The following is a 23,221-nucleotide window of genomic DNA, read 5'->3' as shown; positions in this document are numbered from 1 at the left end:
GTCTCTGACAGCATCTCTCATCCTCCAGGTGCTGATGTGACAGCAGCAGAGCCCAGCAGCTCTGACGGCAGAGTGGAGCGGCCGGACCCCTACGGGAACGTCGACGAAGCCCTTCTGGGTGGGGAGGCCAGCTACATCTCGCAGTCCCTGACGCCGGAGAAGGAGGATGCGCTCCAGGCTGCCACGGTCGCCAACCTGCGTGCGGCTCTCATGAGTAAGAACAGTTTGCTGTCTCTGAAAGCCGACATGCTGGGAGAGGATAGTTCTCTGCTGTTTGAGTACTTGCCCAAAGGCACCCATTCTCTCTCTCGTAAGTTTGTGTTCTTATCTTTTTCCTTTACTGATACCTTAAGTGAAATCTTTAGTGAGAAGAAAATACAGGGCACTGTCTTGTTTATGACTTTCATGTTTATATCCAGTCTTGCTGAATCCTGCTTTCCATAACATTTGGAAACCTGTGTCTGGTATCAATTCAGCTGCTGAAGCCGTGGAAGTATTTGGTGTATGGGCGTAGTGCTTGGCCTCATGTTTCTCTTTTACTTGTTGGCAAAATGGAACTCACAAACAGAACACAAAGCGTTTTGTGTCCTTTTGGTAACAGAAGTAGCTGCAAAGGTTTGGAATCCCAAACTGAGGTCGAAAGGAGGATTGACTGTTGCTCCTGTGTAGAAACAGTTGGGATTTTGTAGGTCATGTGATCTTCACTTCTTGCTGTTTGCTTCTAGACCTTTAGCTAAGTAATGAGCTGCTATTGATTGCTTTGTGATACTCATGCATGGAAATGAATGTTTTCTGCTGGTGACCTGTTGGAGGCAGCTGATGGGTGCCGTTACGTGTGGACAGCTTATTTTCCAGCACACTCTGTGTTTTGTGCATTGCAGTAGTAAAAGTTTGATTCTTCGGTGCACAAGGAAAGAAAAATTATTAATGCTGTATTTTAATAACACTTTCAGAAGATGAGGATATTGTTTGTGACATAAAATACAGCATGTGGTGGCTTTCTGAGTGCTATGTGTTAGTTTCCAGCAGAAAAGGTTTATTTTAATCTATGCTGAGAAAGCTGACCAACTAAATAGAGTGAAAAGATCACTTAACAGATTTGGTTTTAGTTTCTTTGATGACAAAAAATACGATAACTTGTAATCATCACTTGGGTTGTACCATGAAGGGGCAAAACTGCACATATTATGTATCTGGTTTTGCTTCTCCTATCTGAACAGTAGAATTTTACTTTATATAGAGTAAATATAAATTTATAAATATATTTATATAAATTTAGAAAGATTTAAGTAAATCTTCATAAATTTGGAGAAAAAAAGTGTCTGTTCCCCGTTCTACAGCTTTAATGTCTGGGGAGAGTTGCTAGTGCAGTGCTCTGGTTACTTCCACTGCAGTGGGCTTACTGGATGATCTCCAGTTAGATTTAGATGGTTCGTACTGGGCTCTGAGGTTGCAAATCCCTTCCCTGTGATGCAGTAGCAAAGATCCTGTGCAGTAGCTGAGTGCCTGGGCTGGCATGTGGTGAGAAGAGTGCCCTCAGCTGGCACCGGGATGGGTGGGAGCCGGGATGGATGGGCACTGCGAGGGGATTGATGCACCGTGTGTTCCAGCCTGTGACTCGTGAGGTTTTGGGCCCGTGACTCCTGTGCTTTCACCTGTTATCAGGAGAAACTGAAATAATGACTGCACTGCCTTCTAACCATGGTCCGGCTCTTGGGTGGAGGCCTTCAGATTTCACTGCTGAGCTGAAAGACCACTTGGCGGAAAGACAGATGAGCATAAGGCGGTCATAAATTTGGGCTGGAAATTAGAGATGCCTAAGCAGCTGAGAAGCAGGGTTCGGGAACAGGCATGGTATAGGCAGGAGACCAACTGGGTTTAAAATAAGGCTTGACAGCATTAGAAAAAGGGGGTCTGTGGTAACTCGGGGAGTGCTCAGGAGGTCCCTCCAGCCTGTGTCTAAGGTCCCTTTTCATAAAATTGTAAAGTGGTTTGGGTCGGAAGGGACCGATCCAGTTCCACCCTCCGCCATGGACAGAGACACCTCTCACTGCATAAGGTTACTCCAAGCCCCGTCCAACCTGGCCTTGAACACCTCCAGGGATGGGGCAGCCACCACTGCTCTGGGCAACCTGGACCAGGGCCTCCCAACCCTCATCATGAAGAATTTCTTCCTAATGTCCAATCTAAATCTTCCCCCTTCCAATGTAAAGCCATTCCTTCTCATCCTATCACTCCATGCCCTTGTAAAAAGTCCCTCCCAGCTTTCTTATAGCCCCCTTCAGGCACTGGAAGGCTGACGTAAGGTCTCCCCAGAGACCTTTTGCCAATCCACTCACTGTTACCTCAATTTCCCTCAGCTGAGCTTCAAATCTCTCCTCTTTGTGGAAGCGCGGTGAATTGCACAAGAGAAAAAGACAACTGCTCGCTTGGTCAGTAGCTCTCACACCAGTAGGTGGATGTGGCTGTTGCCTGGTAGGCACATTTTTGCAGAAGCAGAGAGTTAAAGGACATGGTTTTCTTTCATCTTATTCAGATTCACAGGTATTGATTTATTTCAATCACTTGAAAAAGATGTTCTGATAGGAGAATCACTTGCTTTTTAAATGGTTATTACTGAATACAATAGGACATCAAGTTTAATGAGGATTTTCAGTGTGTAGAACTACAGTAAAGCAGGCGGTGAGAAGGTTCTGAAGATCTAAAATCCCAGTCTAGGCTGATGCGAGTTTTGTAGGTGTTTTTCTTCAAACACAATTTAAGGATGTTGAGTCATTTTAAGTCCTGAGTTATTAAAAAAAAAAAAAAAAGGTGGGGGAGGTAGACAGGGGCACAGTGAACAAGGTTTAAAAAAAAACCAAACCAAACAAACCCAGCACAGTTTTCATCTGTCTGATTTGGAAAAGAAACACACTAATTTGAAGATTTTTAAGTGATCGATCTCTCTCGAGTTTAAAAAACGTGTAGTGTGGTGTTAATCTTCTGCTATCACTGGGTTGTCTTCACGTTCTTTCAGAAGAGCAGCACGGCCTGACTCGAGGAGCCGGGTTCATGGTTGTTTTCTGGAGGAAGAGACTTTAGTGGGAGTGAACATATCCAAAGCTAATTATATGTGTTTAAAGCTCTGAGGTGTCTCTAAAGAGTATATTGATCTCCAATTACTGTGTACGTTACAGATTTTCCGTGTACTTGGTGCTGTTGTAAAAGTTAACTGAGGATACCCAAGGTTTTCATTTTACCTCGTCCTTTTTTCCTAATTCATTGTATGCTGTAATGGTCGTATGAGGTGGGACATGGCTTAATGTTCTGATGATGGAAATCGAAGCCAGGGATGGGGGTGTTGCAGGTTAGTCAAACACAAGCAGAGCATTTCTAAAGTGAACCAGTGTAAATCCATTTAAAATCAGAAGGGAAAAATCAAATATGTTGGGCAGCACAGTTGCCAGATAACCTGCAGCTCTGTTCGTGGTGTGGGATGAAGTTCAGTGTTATTCACTGCTTGTCAGAAACCTGCAGAACGCGCAGGTTCTGCGGAAAAGAAAGTGTGTGAGTATTATTCCTGGGTAACACCAAGCTTTATTAGTTATTGAACCTGCGTGGTTTGTTGTCGGGGATGTAGTTCAAATAAGATGTTGTAGGAGGTTCAGTTTTCATTGTCTCTACGTGTTTTCATGGTTTGTCTGCAAGCGCAGGTTGTTCTGTGCTGGTTTCCAACCTCGGTGCCGTTCTGCCAAGCTCCGCGGTGCAATGACATCTGCCTTATTTCATTCCTGATACTGAACTTTGGTAGCATTGTTCCGCACGGTTACACCACAGCCTCAAAGGTCTCAAAGGCTTTCGTTGAGTGTTTTGGGCTGGTTTTGCCAAGTATAGTTGAGAGAATGGGAATATCAGTATTCATCAGAAAATGAGTTGGCTCATTTACCATCCTTGTTGTCAGAAACCATTCCAGTTTTGGGGTGACTGCCTGCCATAAAGGGCAACTCTTCCACATTTTCGGACTGGCACATTGCAGACTTTTTTTCTACATCTAAGTTTGGCTTTTCCTGTTTACCCTGTTGCAACCGAGACTGTTTATAGAAGCAATTCCTCTGGCGCTCGCTGCCCGAGTGATTACACGGTGCACAGAGCCCTTTTCTTTTGGGCACACCAGCTAATACGGTATTTTTAGTCAGTGGTTCATTGGAGCCAATAATTTATACTCGGACTGGATGGTCACGGAATGCGTTTGACACAGTGGTCGACTTTCCCAGGAAGGAGTTAAAGGTGTCCAGTTTGGTGCGGTATTTTGGTACATGGTAAACCGAGATCTAGGGGAGAGTGGATGCAATTTTAAATGAGATACAATAACCTTTGTCTTTCTGTTTTCCACAATGGTTTGCTGTCCAGCTGCCAGTGCTTTATTTGGATAACGCTGCTGCACCAGCGTATGCAGAGCTGACAGAAGGAAAGCGCTTTTGGTTGCTGATTTCAAATTAAAATACTTGTGATTAAAATTCACTTCAGTACAAATTTAGGAGGGAAGAAGGTTGGTCAGAGTACTGGTCAGAATGGGACAAAACATTGATTCGGGTGCTGTTTGCGTCCTTGTGTACATGGGTCATTCTTGTGGGTTTCTCTTTCTGTGTTACTTGCAGTTGTTGAAACCAATAAATGTTAATTATTGTTTGAAAAACCATCTTTGTGCTTTGTGGTGTTGCACGTCATGGCTCATATTTGATGACTGAGTTTATTGCCTCTCCTCTATTTCATTGCTCGTTCATTAGCCTTAATTTTTGCTTTAAAAATGCATAGTTTCTTAGGAACCTGTGTAATTCTGTAAAGGCGCTAATGAAGAATTAATCAAGCCAGGCTTGCGTGTGTGCTAAAATACCATTTGTTTAAGGAAGAGCAGCCCAGAAGCACCTCGGAGTCATCTGTGGCCACAGTGTGTAGCTTCAGTGTGAACAGAGCGGTTTGAATCTGGGATGCTCAGGAAAAAGAGGAACGTGTGGATGGCTAGGCAGGAATTCACTGTTTTTTCTCCATTTTTCCCTGTCTTAAATTTACTGGGTTTTAGCCTGTTGTGGTCCTGCCTTCAGATGATAACGTCAGTAGATGGGCACCACCGGAGTGAAAACTCGGAGCACCGTTATCACACCTGGATAGAGTTCACTGAGTTGCAGAAGATTTCAGTCAGCGATTGAAGCGGAGGAAGGCAAATCAACACCTAAGTTGTGGCACAAGAGCTGAATTCCCTTTGACAACCGATGGAAAGTAATATGTGGAACTGTTTACCATTAGACACTTCTGCGTGGCTTCACTCAAGTGCTTCGTAGTGACCCAGATCCCAGTCTGTATTCGGATGTAGAATAAACTCTGAGTTGTTACTTGTAGCTGCATTAGAGTGTGTTGTTTATGTCTGTAAAGGTTTCAGTCAGACTTTTTTGTATTAGAAATGAAAAAGCCTTTGCAGTATAGAGTGCTTTAAACATGAACTTGTTTACTTTTATGCCGTATTTGCTTCTGATTTTGTCCGCTTGCTTTTCATAAATAACAACCTGCTCAGTGTTCCATCGCAATACTCAGTCAAGGTATTTGTTAAAGTCTATTTACCAACTCATAATGCACACCGACCTCGATTACTCTTTATTTAGAGTTGGATTTGTCATTATCAGTGCAGTTTCTGGAATACTGTTTACCGTTTGGCTGCTGCTACAGCGTAGGCAGGAGGCGACAGTTCTACTCCAGCCGGACAAAGTGTGTCGTCCTCCTTGACTGTGGTGGATGTTTAGACTGTAAGGACTGTCAGGTGCAATTGAATAGTTGGTACAAATATTTGAATTTCGCTGCTCACTGGCTGTGGAATGACAGGAATACTTTTTCTATCTTCTGTAAAGCACTTTGAGATCACGGACTGACAGCACTGTGTTAAATAAACGCCACGGTCAGAGCTTGGTCAGGAGCTGTGACATAAATTGCCATGAAGTCAGTAGCAGAATAAACTTTGTTCTGTCACCTCCAGCCGGAGATATGTGTGTGCGTGCCATGGGGCTTCTCCAGGAGGTGTCCCTTCCCTCAGAAATGCGATCGCTCTGGATGTTTGTGCTGCTTTCTTCTGGCAGACTCTGTTGTGACAGTGCCACATGATGTCACCCTGCTCCGTACACCCCGCACAGAGGAGGCAGTTTGGGTGGGGAGGATGGTTTGAAAAACAGACTAAAAAAGCCTGGCATCGCTGTCCTGCTGCGTCCCCTCCCTCTGGCAGAAGATGAGCTGCGAGCGCCGGCACGCTGCCTCGGCCAGGCCTTATTTAAAGCCGCCAGCTGGTGCTGGTTCGCATGGGTGAGATTCGTTTCCTGTGTTCCCCAGGGCCTGGCACCAACTGCGGCCGCTCAAGGGGCGAATGCGATGGCAAAGCAGAAGCACGCTCTCCCCCTCTGCCTGCAGCACCCCTTGCCGCTCAGAGCTCCCCCGGGAACCGTTCTTCTGGTGGAATGTCACCAGAAGCTGTGGCCGAAGGAAAAGGGCCTCCCTCAGCCCAGGTAAGGCAGGAGGGAATACAAAGACATTTAAATGCAAAGGTGTCCAGTTCAGGGAACTTTGAAAGCCTGTAATGCCTTATAATTTGATCTTTTAGCTTCTTTTGTTTCAATATAGGTTATTCTAAAACTAGAAATCTGAGGTCAGGGCTTGTGCTGTCCTAATTTTATCTTTTCTGCCTTACCTCAACAGAACTTGTGTTCAAAAAACCTATTTTTTTTTTTTAAACATGCCACTTCAATTGTAAATCCCTGTGTTTGCAAAACATCATGTACAAGAATATAATAGTGGCATAAAGACAGCTGAGACCCCATCGATACATCAGCCACCTCTGCTGGTTTGCATCTGGGTTTCTTGTGACTGAATTCAGACAGAAGCAGCCTGGCTTTCTGTAGGAAATCACAGAACCATAAAATGTCCCGAGTTGGAAGGGACCCATGAGGCTCATCGAGCCGAGCTCCTGTCCTTGCACAGGTCACCCCCAACTTTCACCCCGTGGGTCTGAGGGCATTGGCCAAACGCTCCTGGGCTACTGCCAGGCTTGGTGCTGTGACTGCTTCCCTGGGGAGTTGGTCCAGGGCTCCACCATCCTCTGGAGGAAGAACCTTTTCCTGATGTCCTGGTGCATCTTCCTGCCTGTAAGGAGTTTGAAACAAACCCCATAGCTTTCCATGGCATTTCTTAATATTTTTGAATGATACTTCAGTTCCATTAAATGGGTGAAAACAGAGATTTTTCCTTTGTGGCTGCCTTAGAGCGAAGCAAGCTGGTCAGAATGGCGGGTCGCCGCCTGCCCTGTCGCCAGCAGCCCTGCCCAGGTGGCATCGCGCCTCTCCCTCACAGCATTGCTGTCTGCCGCATGCTGGCGTCTTGCAAGGGGCTTATGCAGAAAAATAAGCTTTTTGATATAATTTGGATCAGCGGCACCACAGAGCATCGTATAGAGGGAACCATGCACAAAGGGCGTGTTTTCTATGGGCCTTTCTATATGGAAAGGAAAAGGAGCTGTGCAGGGTGAGGGGAAAACTTTCCAGTCCTGTTGTATCTGCTGGACACTTTCAGTCCTGTGTTTCTTTCCCCTTCGCCTCAGTGGGAACTACAGCTGCTTAGCAAGACTGAAAGAGAAGTAGTAACCCTGAACCTAAACAGGCATGATGACCACTGCCTTCGAAACACCAAATCCTGCAAAATGCGGGCCGGTTAATGTAGCTGCTCTGGCAGGGAAAGCTGTGTAAGGGCGAATGGTTGCAAGTCAAAGAGGAGCCCCCCTTGAAGTGCTGAAGGCAATGATAGGGTAGAGGTGGAGCACTAGCTAGAAAGAGGTGTTTTTGTAAACGCTTCCCCTAACTAAAGTGTGCTTTTCGTTTTCAGGCTGCTCACGATGGATTTTTAGCACTTTGGCAGTTTGATAACTCTGATTCAGGTAAGCAGAGAGAAGAGTATTTCTTTAAACCGCCATTATTTTCTAGGGGCAGATGCTGATCTGTACGCGTGTGTGTGTTTCTGTGTTAGATACGAGCTTCTCCCGATCTGAAGACACGGACGTAACTGCTGAGAGCCTGTACCTGGATGCAGCTCTTGGCAAGAGAGTGACCTGTGGGTTCTGCAGGAGGGTTTTCCTGTGTGCCGAGGAGCTGAAGGAGCACATCTACGAGCACGCCTTCTCCATGCTGCTCCCCTTCGACTTGGTTGGCTGCTCCCGGCCTGCCCTTGCTGACAGCCTGCCTCCTGGCCAGCTCACCCGCTTCCAGTGCTCCAAATGCCCCGCCAGCTTCACTCTGAAATCCAACATGGATCGGCACGAGAAGACCATCCACTTCAACTGTAAGAAGATGCAGTGTCCTAACTGTGCCAAGCTGTTTCGAGACAAGACAGACTTAAACCGACATCTTATGTCTGTGCACTCGAGCGAGCGTACTTTTGTCTGTCTCTTCTGTGGCAAGGGCTTCGGCATGCAGAAGAACCTCACTTACCACCTGAGAGCATGTTACCTGGGCTCTGCCCAGCTGAGTGGGGTCGAGCTTTTGGACGTTGTAGGATAAAACGAGGATCCAGAGGATGTGTAGCTACTGTTGTGTGTATGAGATGCTTCTTTTAAACTAGGAAAAGCAAATTGTTCCGTTGTTCTTGTGCTGCAAATAAACATAACACAGTAGAGTGGCTCCCCAGAGCGGGTCGGGTGGATGGTGTGCTGGTTCCAGGTGCTGTAACTGCGGCTGTGGCGGAGGGTCTGTGCGGAGATATTTGTTGTCCGTCCGTGTGACAGGCTGTTTTATTGGTGTGATCGTTTTGTGTGCTTATACTGCCTTAAACTCTTCTTGTCAGTAGATCTCAAAGTGCTTTATAAAAGAAATGGTGATGTTTTCAGAGTATTCCTCGGAAAAATAACATACCTCAGCTTGTCAAGTGTGTTGGCAATAGAATTAATGATAGAATCCAGTCTTCTGAGTTCTGGTCTAGTCTCTGTCCGTTAGACAACTCGGACATTGTAGGGTTTTCAGCTTGAGCTGAGGAGCTGCGAAAGCTGGGTTGGCCAGCCCTGTGAGCTGTCTGTAAAGTCTGGTTTTCTGTATCATTCGAAAGAGAAGAACGTGCTGCTTGTTCCTCTGTGCCACAGGGTACACGGCTTGGGCTTGAAAGTTGTCGTAGGGCTCATCTGTTTAATTGATGTTGTTTGACCACTTTTAGGAATTTCTTTAAAATACACTGGAGTGTGGCTGGGGTTTTCAGGAATTCTGTAAACTTTTCCAACTCCTTTGTTTTATATAACGTGATTCATTTAGTTTTATATGTAATGTGGTGGTTAGCCAGGCTGAATGTATGCTGGGAAACCGAGGAGAGGATCGGGGAAGATTGAATACACAGAAGATGTAATTGGAACTTAGGGTGCGCATACAAAATCAGCGATGGTTGTTACTGGAGGGTAGAAATCTGGCTGTAATTCCTGTTTTATTACATGAAATTAATTTATTTTTCTAAAAGATTAAATGTTTCTGTGTCTCTTACTAAGTATTTACACCAGATTATAGTAACTGTGAAACGAAAAGTAGCGTAATTAAGTGTACAGCATCCCAGCTGCTCTGTGTGCAACACAGCTTGCCAGCAGCTTGGGCTTTAGTGTTGTACGGTTGTTTTCCTCAGAGGAGTCAAAAGCAGCTTCTACCAATGTTCTTTTTGAGTTCTTCAGGGAAGTTCCTTCTTGTAATATTGTTGCATCTCAGAGAGACAAAACTGAGAAATATTTGGTCATGCTCAGAGTGGATCTGAGCAGCCTGGAGGTCTCCAGTGGAGTTTCTTGCAGAGCTGTTTTCTGTGGGGAGCGAGGCGAGAGCTCAGGTCCCTGCTGCCTCGCTCTGGGGGAGAGGGAACAGGTCTTTTCTGGGGCAGCGCTGCTTTGCCCCTTCCTGTTGTCAGTCTTCCTGTGTGCAGAGACAGCTCCATGCGTGTCAGGGTTGGGAAGCCAGTGTTTCCCTGCTTGGCTTAGGTCTTACTCTTCATCTGAGCTGAGAACACGTTCCTGCTCTATCAGTGGAGTGCACCATACTCCAGTCAATATTTTAGATTTTATTTTTCTGCAGTCATGTTCATTTTTTTTCACTCTCTTTCGCATTGACGTCTTTGGCGCTGTGGATCGGGGCTGTCTGTGAATGCATATCCTTTACAGCCTCTCTTGTCGCAGACATCAGTTGAACCACCTTGGAATTTATTTTGCTCTTAAATAACCAGAAAGTGAGGAATGGAAAGCTAAGCCAAAAGAGAAAGTGGCCAAAATGAGCCTTAACCTGGAAATTTGGGAGCAGCACAGAGGGATTTGTCTGAATTGGAAAAGCAAGGTGCCAGCAGAAGTAATTTCATTGAATTTTAAAGGGCTTTGCTCAATTTGGTTCCCTTTGTTCAGGGATAATAGTTAGTGACGTGTCACGTTTGTTCGTTTTTCTCAAATCTGAGAATTTAATTCAATGTGGAATTACTTTTCTATAGCCAGGTCACCACATTCTCTCTCCTCAAGCTCTTAGTAGCATGTTCCTTGGCTGGTGCCTCAGAGCTCTTCCCAACTTCAGCACTAGGAATTTCCAGTGGTTCCTTTCAGGATGAGGAGAAGGGTTTTAGATGTTAGAACTATAGGGTATGAGGTAGTAGAGGCTTATGGAGTCGCTGTAGAAAACTTGTTAAAAGCAGGATTTTCCTCTTAGAAAACAGCATGGGAAGACAATGGGAATTGTAATTTTGACAGTTAAGTTGCATCTTGGTATTTATAGACTTAGATATAATGAGGATTGAGTGGGCAAAAACTGTGTTAAAGTCTGAGAACTCTTCACAATAAGCAAATGAGTGCAGTATTGTAGGGATTCTGAACCGTGTATGGCTTACAGAGCTCATCCCAAAGAGCTTTATTGAGCCGTGAATCGCTGGTGCTTTCCCTTCTCTCCCACCAGGGACGTGGGAGCCTATTTCATGTAAGAGCCTCAGCGAAATAAGTAAATCTGCTTGAGGTGACACCACCAAAGGCCTTTCTCCAAGCTCTCCTGTATGAGTTTTAAACCTGAATATCTTCTGTCAGTGTTTGAGTGAAGTTACAGCCGTGGGTTTGTGCTCTGGCCGTGTTTGTATCCCGTTCTCTGTCTGTTCGTGCTGCTCTTCCCACGGTTGTGTCCAGGGGCTGTTCCCTGTGGTGCTGCTGTTAACAGTCTGGATGATCATCTTAAAGATGATTTCTTATGACCATAATGCTGCTGTCTGTAACCTCTATAAAACACTGTCATTAGCCAAGAGATGATACCTCTGCAGAAGGTGGTGTCTGTTGGTTAAATATATCCGGGTGCGTATATTTACCAGCATTGTCAAAATGTTAATGCTGAAATACAGATATTTTTCTATTAATGTTGTCATTTTTCACGTGTTCAGTTTTGTAGATTCAAGAACTAAATGGGCATTTGGTGAAAAATTAGTTTTCAATAAAACTACAGCTGCAAAAAGTGTTCTGTGACTTTTTAAATATAAGCTGAAAATGTTATTCTGGAGCAATTTCAGCTGAATGCAGGGAAAAGTAGATGTGAGGGGTCTTGAAATGGGAAAGTATTAGGAATACACTGTTGGAAATGCATCAGTGTGTTGGAAATGTGAAAGGGTAGATGTTTGTGGGTGTGTCACTGCAGGTTGTGTATCAAAGGTCTGGAGATGTCTTTTTGGCTTTCACAATAGCTGAGGGACAAAGCAAAGTGACAGTTATGAAGCAGAATTAAGGAGGCATCTGGGTGTTTCGGAAAGACAGGATCAGGTACAATCTGGTGATGTAGGAAATGAGGGATTTTTTGGTAGTCTCTTCTCTAAAGTGCTTCTGCTTTGTAATCTTGAGATCTGGTTGCTGTCAGGATCCACGCATTGGGTTTTTTCCGAGGTGGCTGAACCTGACTTGCTGAGCAGCTCATCCTGCGGGCCGTGCTCTGTATGTGCAGCGAGTTGGTGCTCTTTGAGTGCGGGACGTGGCCTTGGCCTGGAGGAGGGAGCGTTCCACGTCCCCTCTTGACTTCCCTTGATCAGCTTAGAGCTTGCTTGCCTTGTCTAGACTTCATAGTAATAGGTTTACAGTGATCCTGGGAAATACAAGAGTTTGGGTGGCCTAGCGCTAATAATCGAGCTAATGATTACCGGAAACGTTTTATCATAAATAGCTTTGTATCATAAACTGGCGCTTGCTGTCGAAGGAAGTGGGCTCCTTGCCTCTGACTGTAGAAACGGGTGTCAAATCCAAGGGAGGAGCTAAAGCAAAAGATTCTTTTCCTGTTATGTAATGGAGAAAAAGTGTACTGGTGTGCTCAAAAGCTGCTCTGATGAGGGCGCTTGAAGTTCTTAACTTCAATAATGAAGTATAAGTGCAATAATGTAGTATAAGGACTAAATGTGCAATAATATAGTATAAGGATTGATAAAAAATAGATGGTTGAAAGGCAAAAGTGTGATTTCAGTGAACTAATGTAATAGCGAAATACTGAACAAGACTGACCGCTTTGAGACATTCTGAGAGTAACCTGTCTGTTCTGCTTGCTCTCTTGCAGTCAACGAGTTCACCGTCATCAGGAAGAAATTCAAGTGCCCCTACTGCAGTTTTTCAGCCATGCATCAGTGCATCCTGAAGAGACACATGCGATCGCACACGGGAGAGAGGCCCTACCCCTGCGAGATCTGTGGGAAGAAGTTCACACGCCGGGAGCACATGAAGCGGCACACCTTGGTAAGAGGGCACGTGTGGTGGGAACGGCTCCCTGAGGGATAACAGGGACCTCATCTGATTCAGGAATCATAGAATCAAAGAATGGTTTGGTTTAAAAGAGACCTCAAAGCCCATCCAGAACCACCCCCTGCCATGGGCAGGGACACTTCCCACTGGATCTGGTTGCTCCAAGCCCCATCCAACCTGGCCGTGAACACCTCCAGGGATGGGGCAGTTACCACTGCTCTGGGCAACCTGGGCCAGGGCCTCCCACCCTCACAGGGAAACATTTCTTCCTAAGATCTCATCTCAACCTCCCCTCTTTCAGCTGAAAACCATTCCCCTTGTCCTTTTGCCGCACTCCCTGATCAAGAAGTGTTAAAACAAAATCACAAGAGGGCTGACAGCTTAGTGACTGAGAATCGATTTGTTGAGGTTGCTTAGATAACATTTTTTTTATTTATATTATTTTTATACATCATATTTTTATTATTTATTAGTTTTTGAATATTTTACTGGAGGTGGTGTGCTTGCAGTAATGTTTTCCTGGTAGTAATTCTCAAAAAGAGCTTTAATTCCCTCTTCCCAGCCCTGCAAGCACATGTGTCCCTGTCCTTCAAAAGCCATTTAATGGCAGTAACGCCACTTGGTTCAAGTGTCCAACACTTGCAGTTCCTTTTCTTGCTCTGTAAATGTCTGCAGTGATGGGAATTGGTGTATCTGTGGGGAAGGTGGGCATACACGTTCAGGCGGGCTCTCACCCTTCAGGAGTGAGACTGAGGTCAGCTGCACGTTCTTCTTAGTTCTCCTTTTTGTGCTGCTGGAACCATTCTGGGTGAGCAGCTTGGTTTTGCAGAGTCTGGAGTTGGAGTTTACATGCAGGGAGATGAAATCCACTATTTGTGAGCCCTTACGGGAGAGGATTTCTCCCTGTCTGAACCTCTCTGATGTATTTTCTGTCAGGAGTGAAGCTAGTTTAGAAAACACCAGCTGGATTATACATTTTTTGTGCCAGTTCCTGAAAAAAGAGCAGCTCTGACAAAACCGACCTGTTTTCGTTTCCAAAGAGCCATAAGTGACTCTGAGGTATCTTGGAGTGGATGCAGTAAAGAGAAAAGGACAAGAATTTGGGGTTTGGTGTTGGTAGTGTTGTGAGGCCCCAGAAAAATGCCACTTCCACTATTTATCTGCAATTTCTTTTGAAATTATGCTACAAAAAGGTGTATTTTCTTACATGCAAACTTCACCACGATCTTCGTTTACAAAAGCAGAGGCGGAGGCTGCCTGAAGTGCTTGTGGCAAGATGAGCTGTGGGTTCAGGCGCTTTGCTTGTCTTGTCATCATCTTTCCGGTGCGTCTCAGGGCTAAATTGTCGGCTCTCTGATAAATCTGTAAAGATGAATGCTGGTGCGCGTCAAATAAAAATACACGTTATAAAAAGAACGTGTAGGAAAAGGAAGTAGGTTTAACACAGTAAACCTTTACTTCTCTCAGTTCCTCTGCTGATAACCAAAGATAAAAGGGACTGGGTTAGTTTGTTTAACACAGACTAAAAAGTGGATTTTTGTAGTCTTTATGTAAAATTTAAATAGAAACGCTTATTTTCTTTGAATTAAGAAAGAAAATCTTGTTTATGCATTAATATACCGAAGCTTTGTATCTCAAATGATGCTCGCATGCGGCGAAGAGCATAAACTGAGGTTTCTCACCCTGTTGCAGCAAACATGCTGGCTCCAGAAGGAAGCTCTCCCTCAAGGTTTTCAGTTTAAAATACCCTTGATCCTAATTGGAAGCGATCCTTGATCAAACTTCCTTGATCCTAGTTAGAAGTGCTGTGTCTCCATATGCACTGAGCTCTCTTAGCAGTCTGTGACGCTGTGAGAGACCAAGTAACTTAAAACCAGGCGGGATAAGTTTTGATGAGAAGGAGCAATTCTGTTTGCACTTTGAGCTGCTGTTCCCTCACAGTAGCTTTTGTAAAAAATACTCATTTTTTTAATTATATTTTTAAATCCATAGCAAACTTGGTCGTTATTATTGCAGGCGTTACACTGCCTGTGCAGCTTGCTCCATCCCTGCTCTGTTGCCAAAGCTGTGTGCCTTTTCCTGGGAAGAGCTGCTGCTGGATCAGCTGGCGGCACGGCACGGCGTGCCGGGCAATGCTGCCCACACCGGGCAGGCAGCCCCGGCCCTGTGCACCAGGGTGATCTAGGATGAGTTGCTATGGTGTCCGAACCCCCACCATCTACCACCATGTCCTTCCGTGCCTGTGTGTCCGTTCGGATGAGTGCCCGGCCATCTGCTCAGGGACTGCCTGCTCCCCAAGACATCCCTCTGTTATTTCCCTGGGGTTCTGCTCTTCGGGAGGCGGATTCAGGCAGTGAGCTTAGCCTTGCACATGCATGTCCAGATCTGTTCCTAGTTTTGCAGCAGGGAATACCTTGCCATGCCAGCTGGTTGCCACCATCATTTTATTTCTGAGAACTTCTATAATTTTTTGGAAATCCAGAATGTCAGCACATTTCACCCCCCTTTCCCTTGGAATGTTGGTATTTAGTCAGAATATGTTATTTCTAATGGCACCTTCAGATACTGAAGGCCAAGAGCTGTTTCTGTGTTTTATTGCTTTGGCTGTAAGGGAAAGAGGGTGACTTTCTGCTCAGAATCCAGAGGAGGCCACAGAGATGATCCAAGGGCTGGAGCACCTCCTGTTTGAGGACGTGCTGTGAGAGCTGGGGTTGTTCAGCCTGGAAAAAAGAAGGCTCTGGGAAGACCTTAGAGCAGCTTCCAGTACTGAAAGGGGCTCCAGGAAAGCTGGGAAGGGACTTCTTAAAAGGGTGTGTAGCGCTAGGACAAAGGAGAAAAGCTTTAAATTGGAGGGGAAAGATTCAGATTAGACATTAGGAAGAAATTCTTTGTGATGAAGGTGGGGAGGCCCTGGCACAGAGAATTGCTGGCTGCCCATTCCTGGAGGTGTTCAAGGCCAGGCTGGAGTGGGCTTGGAGCAACCTGATCCAGTGGGATATGTCCCTGCCCATGACAGGGAGTGGAACTGGATGGGCTTTGAGGTCCCTTCCAACCCAAACCATTCGGTGATTCTATCTGGTACATTTGAGATGTGCTTACTGAACCGTCGGGGTTGGAGAAGAGGGAGGCAGATGATCGGGTTTGGAATAGTTTAGTTTTGCATTGTGTAAGTACCTGCTTTATAATTTCTTTTTCTGTATGGCTCCTTTAGCCCTGCATCCTTGGCCACTTTCTGTTATCCCATTCAGCTTTTGAACCCTGAAAGTCATTCTTCTAGCAGTTAAAAGTGAGCAATACCTATAGATCCCATTAGTGGACTTTGACCGGTCCTGTCCAACTGCTTTAAAAAAACCCTTATGTTAGTTTAAAATAAAAGAACACAATGGCTTTGCTGGATGTGGTTGAAGAACACAGTGTAGGGATAGCTCAGAGCAGGACCTGAGGCAGAGCGTATCGAAGAGCTCGCTGGCCTTGAACATGGTTGAGGCCAGCAGTACAAAGCCAGAACGTGTGTCCTGCAGAAGTGAGGGCTGCAGGGGCAAGAAGGGTCAATTTGTCCTCTTCTCAAATACCTTTAGCTCGGCTGGGTGTTCTGGATAAGCAATGAGCACAGGGTTGTGGGGAGTGCAATTATGCGAGCAGGTGATGCTGTGCTGGGGTTGGAGCAGGGCATGGCCTCAGCAGGTAAGTGTTCAAAATAAAAGGAAGGGCCTTTCTGCACAAGGTGTGTTTAACCAGCAGAACCTTTCCTAAGGGCTGCGTTGAGCCTGAAAGGAATAACATGATTCAGAAAAGGATTAGGCACAGGCAATAGTAGAGGCTCTGGTAGCTGACGGCCTACACAGAATGGTGCAATGAACTATTGCACCCCAGAAAAACAAAAGGGGAGGGGGAGGAAAAAAAATAGTGATGAACATTCCTCTCCAAACTGCTGGTTTGGTGATAAAAGGCTGTCTCCAAGGAGTTGATTGTGTGACACTGCTACAGGGCTGAATGAATCGGGGTGGGTTTGCGTGCATGATGGAAAGCCCATGGCAATCTCGGGCTGCTCTCGTGGGCTGCAGGGATTTTGCCTTTGTAGAAGGCAGCGAGTCCTTCCCTGCAGCTCTCGATCTGTCTCTGTTGACATTAACTCTTCCAATCGTTCTCCTTTTCCAGGTCCACAGCAAAGATAAAAAATATGTCTGCAAAGTGTGCAACCGAGTGTTCATGTCTGCGGCCAGCGTGGGGATAAAGCACGGCTCTCGTCGCCACGGGGTTTGTGCCGACTGCTCCGGTCGTGGCATCGCCGGTCACCTGGACCACAATGGGGGAGAAGGGTCTCCAGACGAGTGCTACCCCGGGGAAGGCCAGTACTTGGAAGACCCTGATGACATCAAAGTGGAGGGAGATGAGGAGATGGGTGACGACGACGACATCAAGTGGAAGGATGATGTTGGAATGTCACAAGATGATGTGATTTTAGATGATGACAAAGATGTCGACTCCCCGCAGGAGCAGGACAACTCTGGGGAGAATGACAAGGATTTTACCTGGATTTCTTAGGGATTCTTTTGGTTTCACTCTGTTGTTTGTAGGGGAGGGAGGGTGGGAAGGAAGGAGTATGTTGGAAAAACTTAAGTAGCCTTGTTGTCGTCCATGTGTGCAAAATAACTCTTACGTTTTCTAAACAAGTCCTTCTCTGTTCCACTCAGATACTGTCTTAGCAATGTCGCTTCCAGCGACGTGACTGACTTCGCCTTCCCCCTTGCCCCTTCCCGAAGGACCCCGACCGCGGCCGCTGCTCCGGCCAAGCCAGTCAGGTTGCGTGCAAGTGAGGTGGAGTTCCTGCAGGTGTGAGCACTGCGCGATGGGGAGGCTGCGTGAAGCATGAGTCCTCCTGCCCTTCCCACCCTGAACTGAATACCGGGAAGATTTTGGGGTCCAAAGCAGTTTTTTTGGTGGTTGTTATTTATTTAACACCTTGTCTGTGTGCTAAAACCCCAGCAGCAGTGGGATGTTGTGAAAGCAAATCAATGTGTGGGTTGGAGGGCTTCCCTTGATGATGCAGGCCTTGTGCAAAGTTAGTCAAAGAGAGCTTTTATTATTTTTGATGGAGCCAAATAGATCAAAAGGCAAGTCAGGTTACAGCCTTACAAATTCCTGTCTTAGATTCTTAACTTCTGCAAGAATCACTGTCACAAAACGAAAGATTGTGACCTTTCTTGGACCTACCAATGTCTTACCCACACCCCGTCTTCCAGCCTTGGTTATCCGCGATGACTGAAACGTGCGTTGGTGCTCCTAGAAGCACCCTTTGCTACAAAGGACACAGGTAATTCTCTGCCTGTGGTTCTTCTCTGCAAAGATCTTCACTTTTCTCCCTGCGCTCGGCTGCCTTTTTTCAAAAATATATGCAAACTGTAGCAAAACCAAGGCATTTAGCAAAGTGCAGGATGAACTGGGGAACACGAGAAGCCAAGGTAGGTGATCCCAGCTGAGTGGGATCTTGCTGCTCCCATCCTGCAGACTTCGGTGGGGCCAGGGTTTCACCTGGGGACCTTGCCAGTCCAGAAATCGTCCTTCGTTCTTGGTAGGCACAACACCTACCTAAATCATGACAAGAACCTTTGGCTTTAGCTGCACTGGTTCCATGTAAATTCTCAAATAAACCTGTTTGGTTTTAAGTAAGAATCAGGTTTCTCTCCCAGCGTCTCCCAACAGGCTCTAGGTCTGCTCCAGGTCATGGGATTCCTTGTTCATATCGGCCACAGTTGCCTTCTTCCAGCTATACCTAAATAACAGCAGCAAGGCGCGCTGCAACGGCCCTGTTCCTAAGAAGCGGCTTTTTACTTTCACCTCTTTGCTTCTGGTGCTTTTGAGAATAAAGCTGAAGACCTCACTCTTTCCTCACACAGAGCAATTTTATGATGTCTGTGGTGATGGTATCTTCAACCCTGCCACAAGAGACAACTTGTTACCAGAAAGCCAAATGACTAACGGTGCTATTTTCCTCCTGGGGTAGAAAAGGTGATCCCTGTGGGGTGGAGAGCATTCTGTGAGTCTGATGGTCCCTACGGAACAGCATCGTTCCACCCAGCAAAGGAAATACCAAGTGTATTGTACCGCAAACCCCAGTAAAGCAAATAATCTTTAAGGATCTAAGCCACTTGGTGCCAGGATTTGGTGGTGGGAGCCTTCATCCCAGTTCTTTATTCATTCTCCGATTTAAGGGTTGCGTCCCAGGCTGATGGCGTTCGATTCCTTGCTCTGCTCTTCACTTCCTTGCAGATGTTCACCACCGCCTCTGTTTGTGTCGCCCTGGTTTGCGCTGCCGATCGCTGTTGCCCCCAGCGGCTCCCAGGCTCCTGGTCCATCACTTCGGCTGTGCGTCAATGGTTTGGTCTCTCCTGAAATCCTGTTTTGTCCATGAGGCCACACGAGCTGTGGCTGCTGCTGCTGAGCCTTTGGGTTGAACAGCTCAGTGGGACGTGTTGCTTTTAGCCAGTGAGTGTGGGTAACTCTCTTTGACTTAAAGAAAAGAGCAGTACAGTCATGTGGAAACACTTTTATTAAGTTGTAAAACATCTAATTTTGCATTTTAGCCTCTTGCAGGGCCCTCCTACTATGTTTAAAGAGCCCTAAACAAACAAGATTGTACGATTGGACCGTTGTATTTTATTTTTTTTCCCAGCATTTGTGGTTGTTGTGGGGGTCCCGGAGCGAGGTCTGTGCTTCCTCACCCCGACTGCAGCCTCTCGGAGCACGGGCTCTGTATTTATGATCATTTATCCTGTAAATATGGGGGTTAGGGGTCTTGGTGGCCCTGACCTTGCAGCCTGACTGTTACCTGTAGACAAATACATACAGTACATAATGATACCGGTAGCTTTGCTTTTTATATGTAAAAATCTATTTTAAAAGAGATTTAACCCCAAACCGTTCAAACCTCCCCAGTTTCTGACATTCCGCTTCTCCCACCTGCTCCGATGCCGCTGTGCGCATCCGCTGTCCTTCCGAGGAGGAGCAGGAGATACTGGTCTGTGTCCTCCTCTTCCTCGTTCCTCCCTGCCCTTGCCCTGGGTTGACTCTGGTTGTGTGACTGGAGCTACAGGGCGCTTGGCTTGGCTTGGCGACTGCTTTGGAAAGGTTTGATTTCATTTTTCTGTCTTTTCTTTCCTATTTTTTTCCTGGGGGACGGGAGGGGGGGCAGTGAGGTGGGTGGCTTCCCAAAGCGTTTCTCTGCAGTGCCGCTCTGAGGCTCGTGGAGCTGAGGATGCAAAAAGTAAATCCAAAAAAGGAGGGGGAAAAAGGAAAAACCACATAAAAGTGGATTTTACAGTGGTACCGTTATCACTTAGCGCACGCTTCTCCATCACTAACCAAATACAGCCTTCCTCACACCTGATGTATTATAGAGTCATGGAATGGTTTGGGTTGGAAGGGACCTCAAAGCCCATCCAGTTACACCCCCTGTCACGGGCAGGGACACCTCCCACTGGATCCGGTTGCTCCAAGCCCCCTCCGACTTGTCCTTGAACACCTCCAGGGATGGGGCAACCACAGCTTCCCTGGGCAACCTGGGCCAGGGCCTCCCCACCCTCATCATGAGGAATTTCTTCCTGATGTCGAATCTAAATCTTCCCCCTTTCAATTTAAAGCCATTCCCCTCATCCTGTCACTCCAGGCCCTTGTAAGCAGTCCCTCCCCAGCTTTCCTGGAGCCCCTTTCCCTACTAGGAGTCTGCTCTAAGGTCTCCTTGGAGCCTTCTCCAGGCTGAACAACCCCAACTCTCTCAGCCTGTCCTCATAGCAGAGATGCTCCGGCCCTCGGATCATCTCCGTGGCCTCCTCTGGACCCCTTCCAACAGTTCCATATCCTTGAACTCGGGATTCCAGAACTGGACCCTGAGCTCTAGGTGGGGTCTCATGAGAGAGCGCTTTGTTGGGAGGGAGGCACGTGAATTTGGAAATGTGGGAATTAGTCCTTAGGAGGCTTGGGTTCAAAAAAAAAAAAGGAATTTCGGCATTTTTAATGCTGACACTTTATAGAACATCATCAGTTGCTGCATGCAACCGGACCTCTCTGGCTCCTCCCTGGGTGCCTCTCGGGTCTACTGCCTATGCAAACTCCTGCTCTGTGAGATTTAAACCAACCCTGAGTCGTTCTGCCTGGGATCTCCAGCGCCGGCCGAGCAACCTCTGGCATCCTGTCTTTGTATTCCCCTTCAGGGCTTTGTATACTTCACTGAGATTCCCTTTTTTTAAGTTTTTCTACCTATATATATGCGTGTATATACAGATATAGTTCAAAAAATAACTCCCTTAGAGGTGAAAACCCGATGCACTTGGTCTCAATAACTTGCGCCGCCTGATTTTTGTTCAGTATCCGTACGTGCTTGTAAATGTCCTTCCCTGGATTTCTTTATTATCCTCCTTTTTTTATATACATGGAAGTATGCCAGGAGTACAGCGAGCATTTCCAGCCGGGCTTTGCAGCCGCCGCGTGCGGAACAGTGCGCAGAGAGCATTGTCCTGCCCTTGTCCTCCGGGAAGGGTCCCCGAGGAGCCCCTGGGGTCCCGCGGGAGCCCTTGGTCTGCTGCTGCCTTTGGAGAACGTCTGGAGCAACGAAGACCAAGGGGTTTCTTGCGTGGCTTCCTGTCGATTTGATATATCCAAAAAAAAGTCACTGTCCTTGTCCTTAATCAAAAATAGGTGATTTGGGCTACAAAAGGAAGATTTTTCACCCGCAAGGAAACCCACGCATGGTCCCATCCTGTTCCCTCTCTCCTCTCCTGCCTCTGAACCCTCCGCTCCGAGCCGGGGCTCGGGGGCTTCATCCCTGTCCCCGATTCCCGCGGGGGCTGAGCCCCCCCAGCCCAACACTCCCCATTTTGCACATCGCCCTTTAAGCAAAGAAACTCCGTGAAAATAATGCAAAAACTGGATTTTTTTGCAATATTATGAAAGATAATCTTTATTTTAGCTCATTCTGTGAGACGTGTGACTCCGAAGAAAGCCATACTTCATGGGTCCCTGATTTTTTAGATCCCGTATTGTTTGGAATTCCTGCCGCCTTCTTTTCCAGCCCCGCATAGTACGAGTGCTGTGTGTATGCTCTCATATATATTTATTTTTCAACGTACTTTAAACCTGTCTACAAAAAAAAACAAAACTAAACAAACAAACAAAAAAAAAAGAGGACAGTGTTTGAAGATTGTTGATTTATTTTTTTTGCTGGGAATATTCTATATTATACTGACTTTATATTAATTATTATAAACCTGTGTTTGTATTGAAGATGTGTTTAATATTTTGGGGAGGTCGAGGAGATTTTAGGAACCAGAAGGCGGTGGGAGGACATGGCTGTGTTGTACTGATTTTCTGTAAATGTAGTTTGGGTAAATATGACTTTATTTTCTAGTTGCTGTCCCGGTTTCTTGTCCGGCTGGGCGTGCCGGCGGCGCTGCCGCTCGGTTGGGATGACTTTGTGATGGGATTTAGCGTAGACATACCTGCAGAAATCAATCAGTTTCAATAAATTGGGAAATTGCTGCTACGACTTTGTCTCAGTTTGATGGTTTGGAGGTTTTTTTCAAACACATTATTGTTTTTCTTCTCCCTTTTGCACTCACAGCTCCGGCAGGAGCCACGGCCACCACCCGGCTGCAGCCGCGCTCTGCGGTCCCTGCTCCCCACAGCCCCTCGCCCCCAGGATGATGCCCCCTTCCCTTCTCTATGTTTCTCCCACTCCCTTTCTCTTTCTTCTTCTCCCTTTCCCTTTCTTTCTCCCTTTCCCTTTCTCCCTTTCCCTTTCTTCCTCCCTATTCCTTTTCCCCTTTCCCTTTCTTTGTCCCTTTCTCCCTTTCTTTGTCCCTTTCTCCCTTTTTTTTCCTTTTCTCCCTTTTTCTTTCCCTTTCTCACTTTCCATTTCTCCCTTTCCCTTTCTTTTCCCCTTTCTCTCTCTTCCTTTCTCCCTTTCCCTCTTTTCCTCTTTCCCTTTCTCTTTTTCCCCTTTCTCCTTTTCCCTTTCTCCCTTTTTCTTTCCCTTTCTCCCTTTCGCTTTCTCCCTTTGTTCCCCTCCCTTTTTCTTTCCCTTTCTCCCTTTCCCTTTCTCCCTTTTTCTTTCCCTCCCTTTTTCCCTTTCCCTTTCTCCCTTTTTCCCTTTCCCTTTCCCTCCCTTTTTCCCTTTCCCTTTCTCCCTTTTTCTTTCCCTCCCTTTTTCTTTCCCTTTCTCCCTTTCCCTCCCTTTTTCTTTCCCTTTCTCCCTTTCCCTTTCTCCCTTTTTCTTTCCCTCCCTTTTTCTTTCCCTTTCTCCCTTTCCCTTTCTCCCTTTCCCTTTCTCCCTTTCCCTTTCTCCCTTTCCCTTTCTCCCTTTCTTTCTCCCTCTTCCTTTCTCCCCTTCCCTTTCTCTTTCTCCCTTTTTCTCTCCCTTTCTCCCTTTTTCTTTCCCTTTCTCCCTTTTTCTCTCCCTTTCTCTTT

General features: G+C 46.3%; 1 protein-coding gene across 7 annotated transcripts in view; it reads left to right on the top strand.

The window, feature by feature from the left end:
- ZBTB46 (zinc finger and BTB domain containing 46) overlaps positions 1 to 22,298 on the top strand; it is a 52,367-nt gene extending 30,069 nt beyond the window's left edge. For 4 of the 7 annotated variants that reach the window (XM_054081233.1, XM_054081232.1, XM_054081235.1 and 1 more), the window contains exons 6-11: positions 29 to 310; positions 6,352 to 6,524; positions 7,894 to 7,945; positions 8,035 to 8,346; positions 12,579 to 12,754; positions 16,919 to 22,298. In XM_054081233.1, coding sequence (XP_053937208.1) covers positions 29 to 310; positions 6,352 to 6,524; positions 7,894 to 7,945; positions 8,035 to 8,346; positions 12,579 to 12,754; positions 16,919 to 17,305 — 1,382 coding nt within the window. In that variant the 3' untranslated portion in view covers positions 17,306 to 22,298. The remainder of the gene's footprint in view (positions 1 to 28; positions 311 to 6,351; positions 6,525 to 7,893; positions 7,946 to 8,034; positions 8,347 to 12,578; positions 12,755 to 16,918) is intronic. The other 3 variants (XM_054081236.1, XM_054081238.1, XM_054081237.1) reach the window with 3 other exon arrangements.
- Positions 22,299 to 23,221: the final 923 nt, after the last annotated feature.

The sequence above is a fragment of the Cuculus canorus genome, chromosome 16 (genome assembly GCF_017976375.1).
Source record: "Cuculus canorus isolate bCucCan1 chromosome 16, bCucCan1.pri, whole genome shotgun sequence".
NCBI lineage: Eukaryota > Metazoa > Chordata > Aves > Cuculiformes > Cuculidae > Cuculus > Cuculus canorus.
The sequence above is the reverse complement of the archived record's forward strand: the minus strand, read 5'-3'. Positions and strand labels throughout refer to the sequence as shown.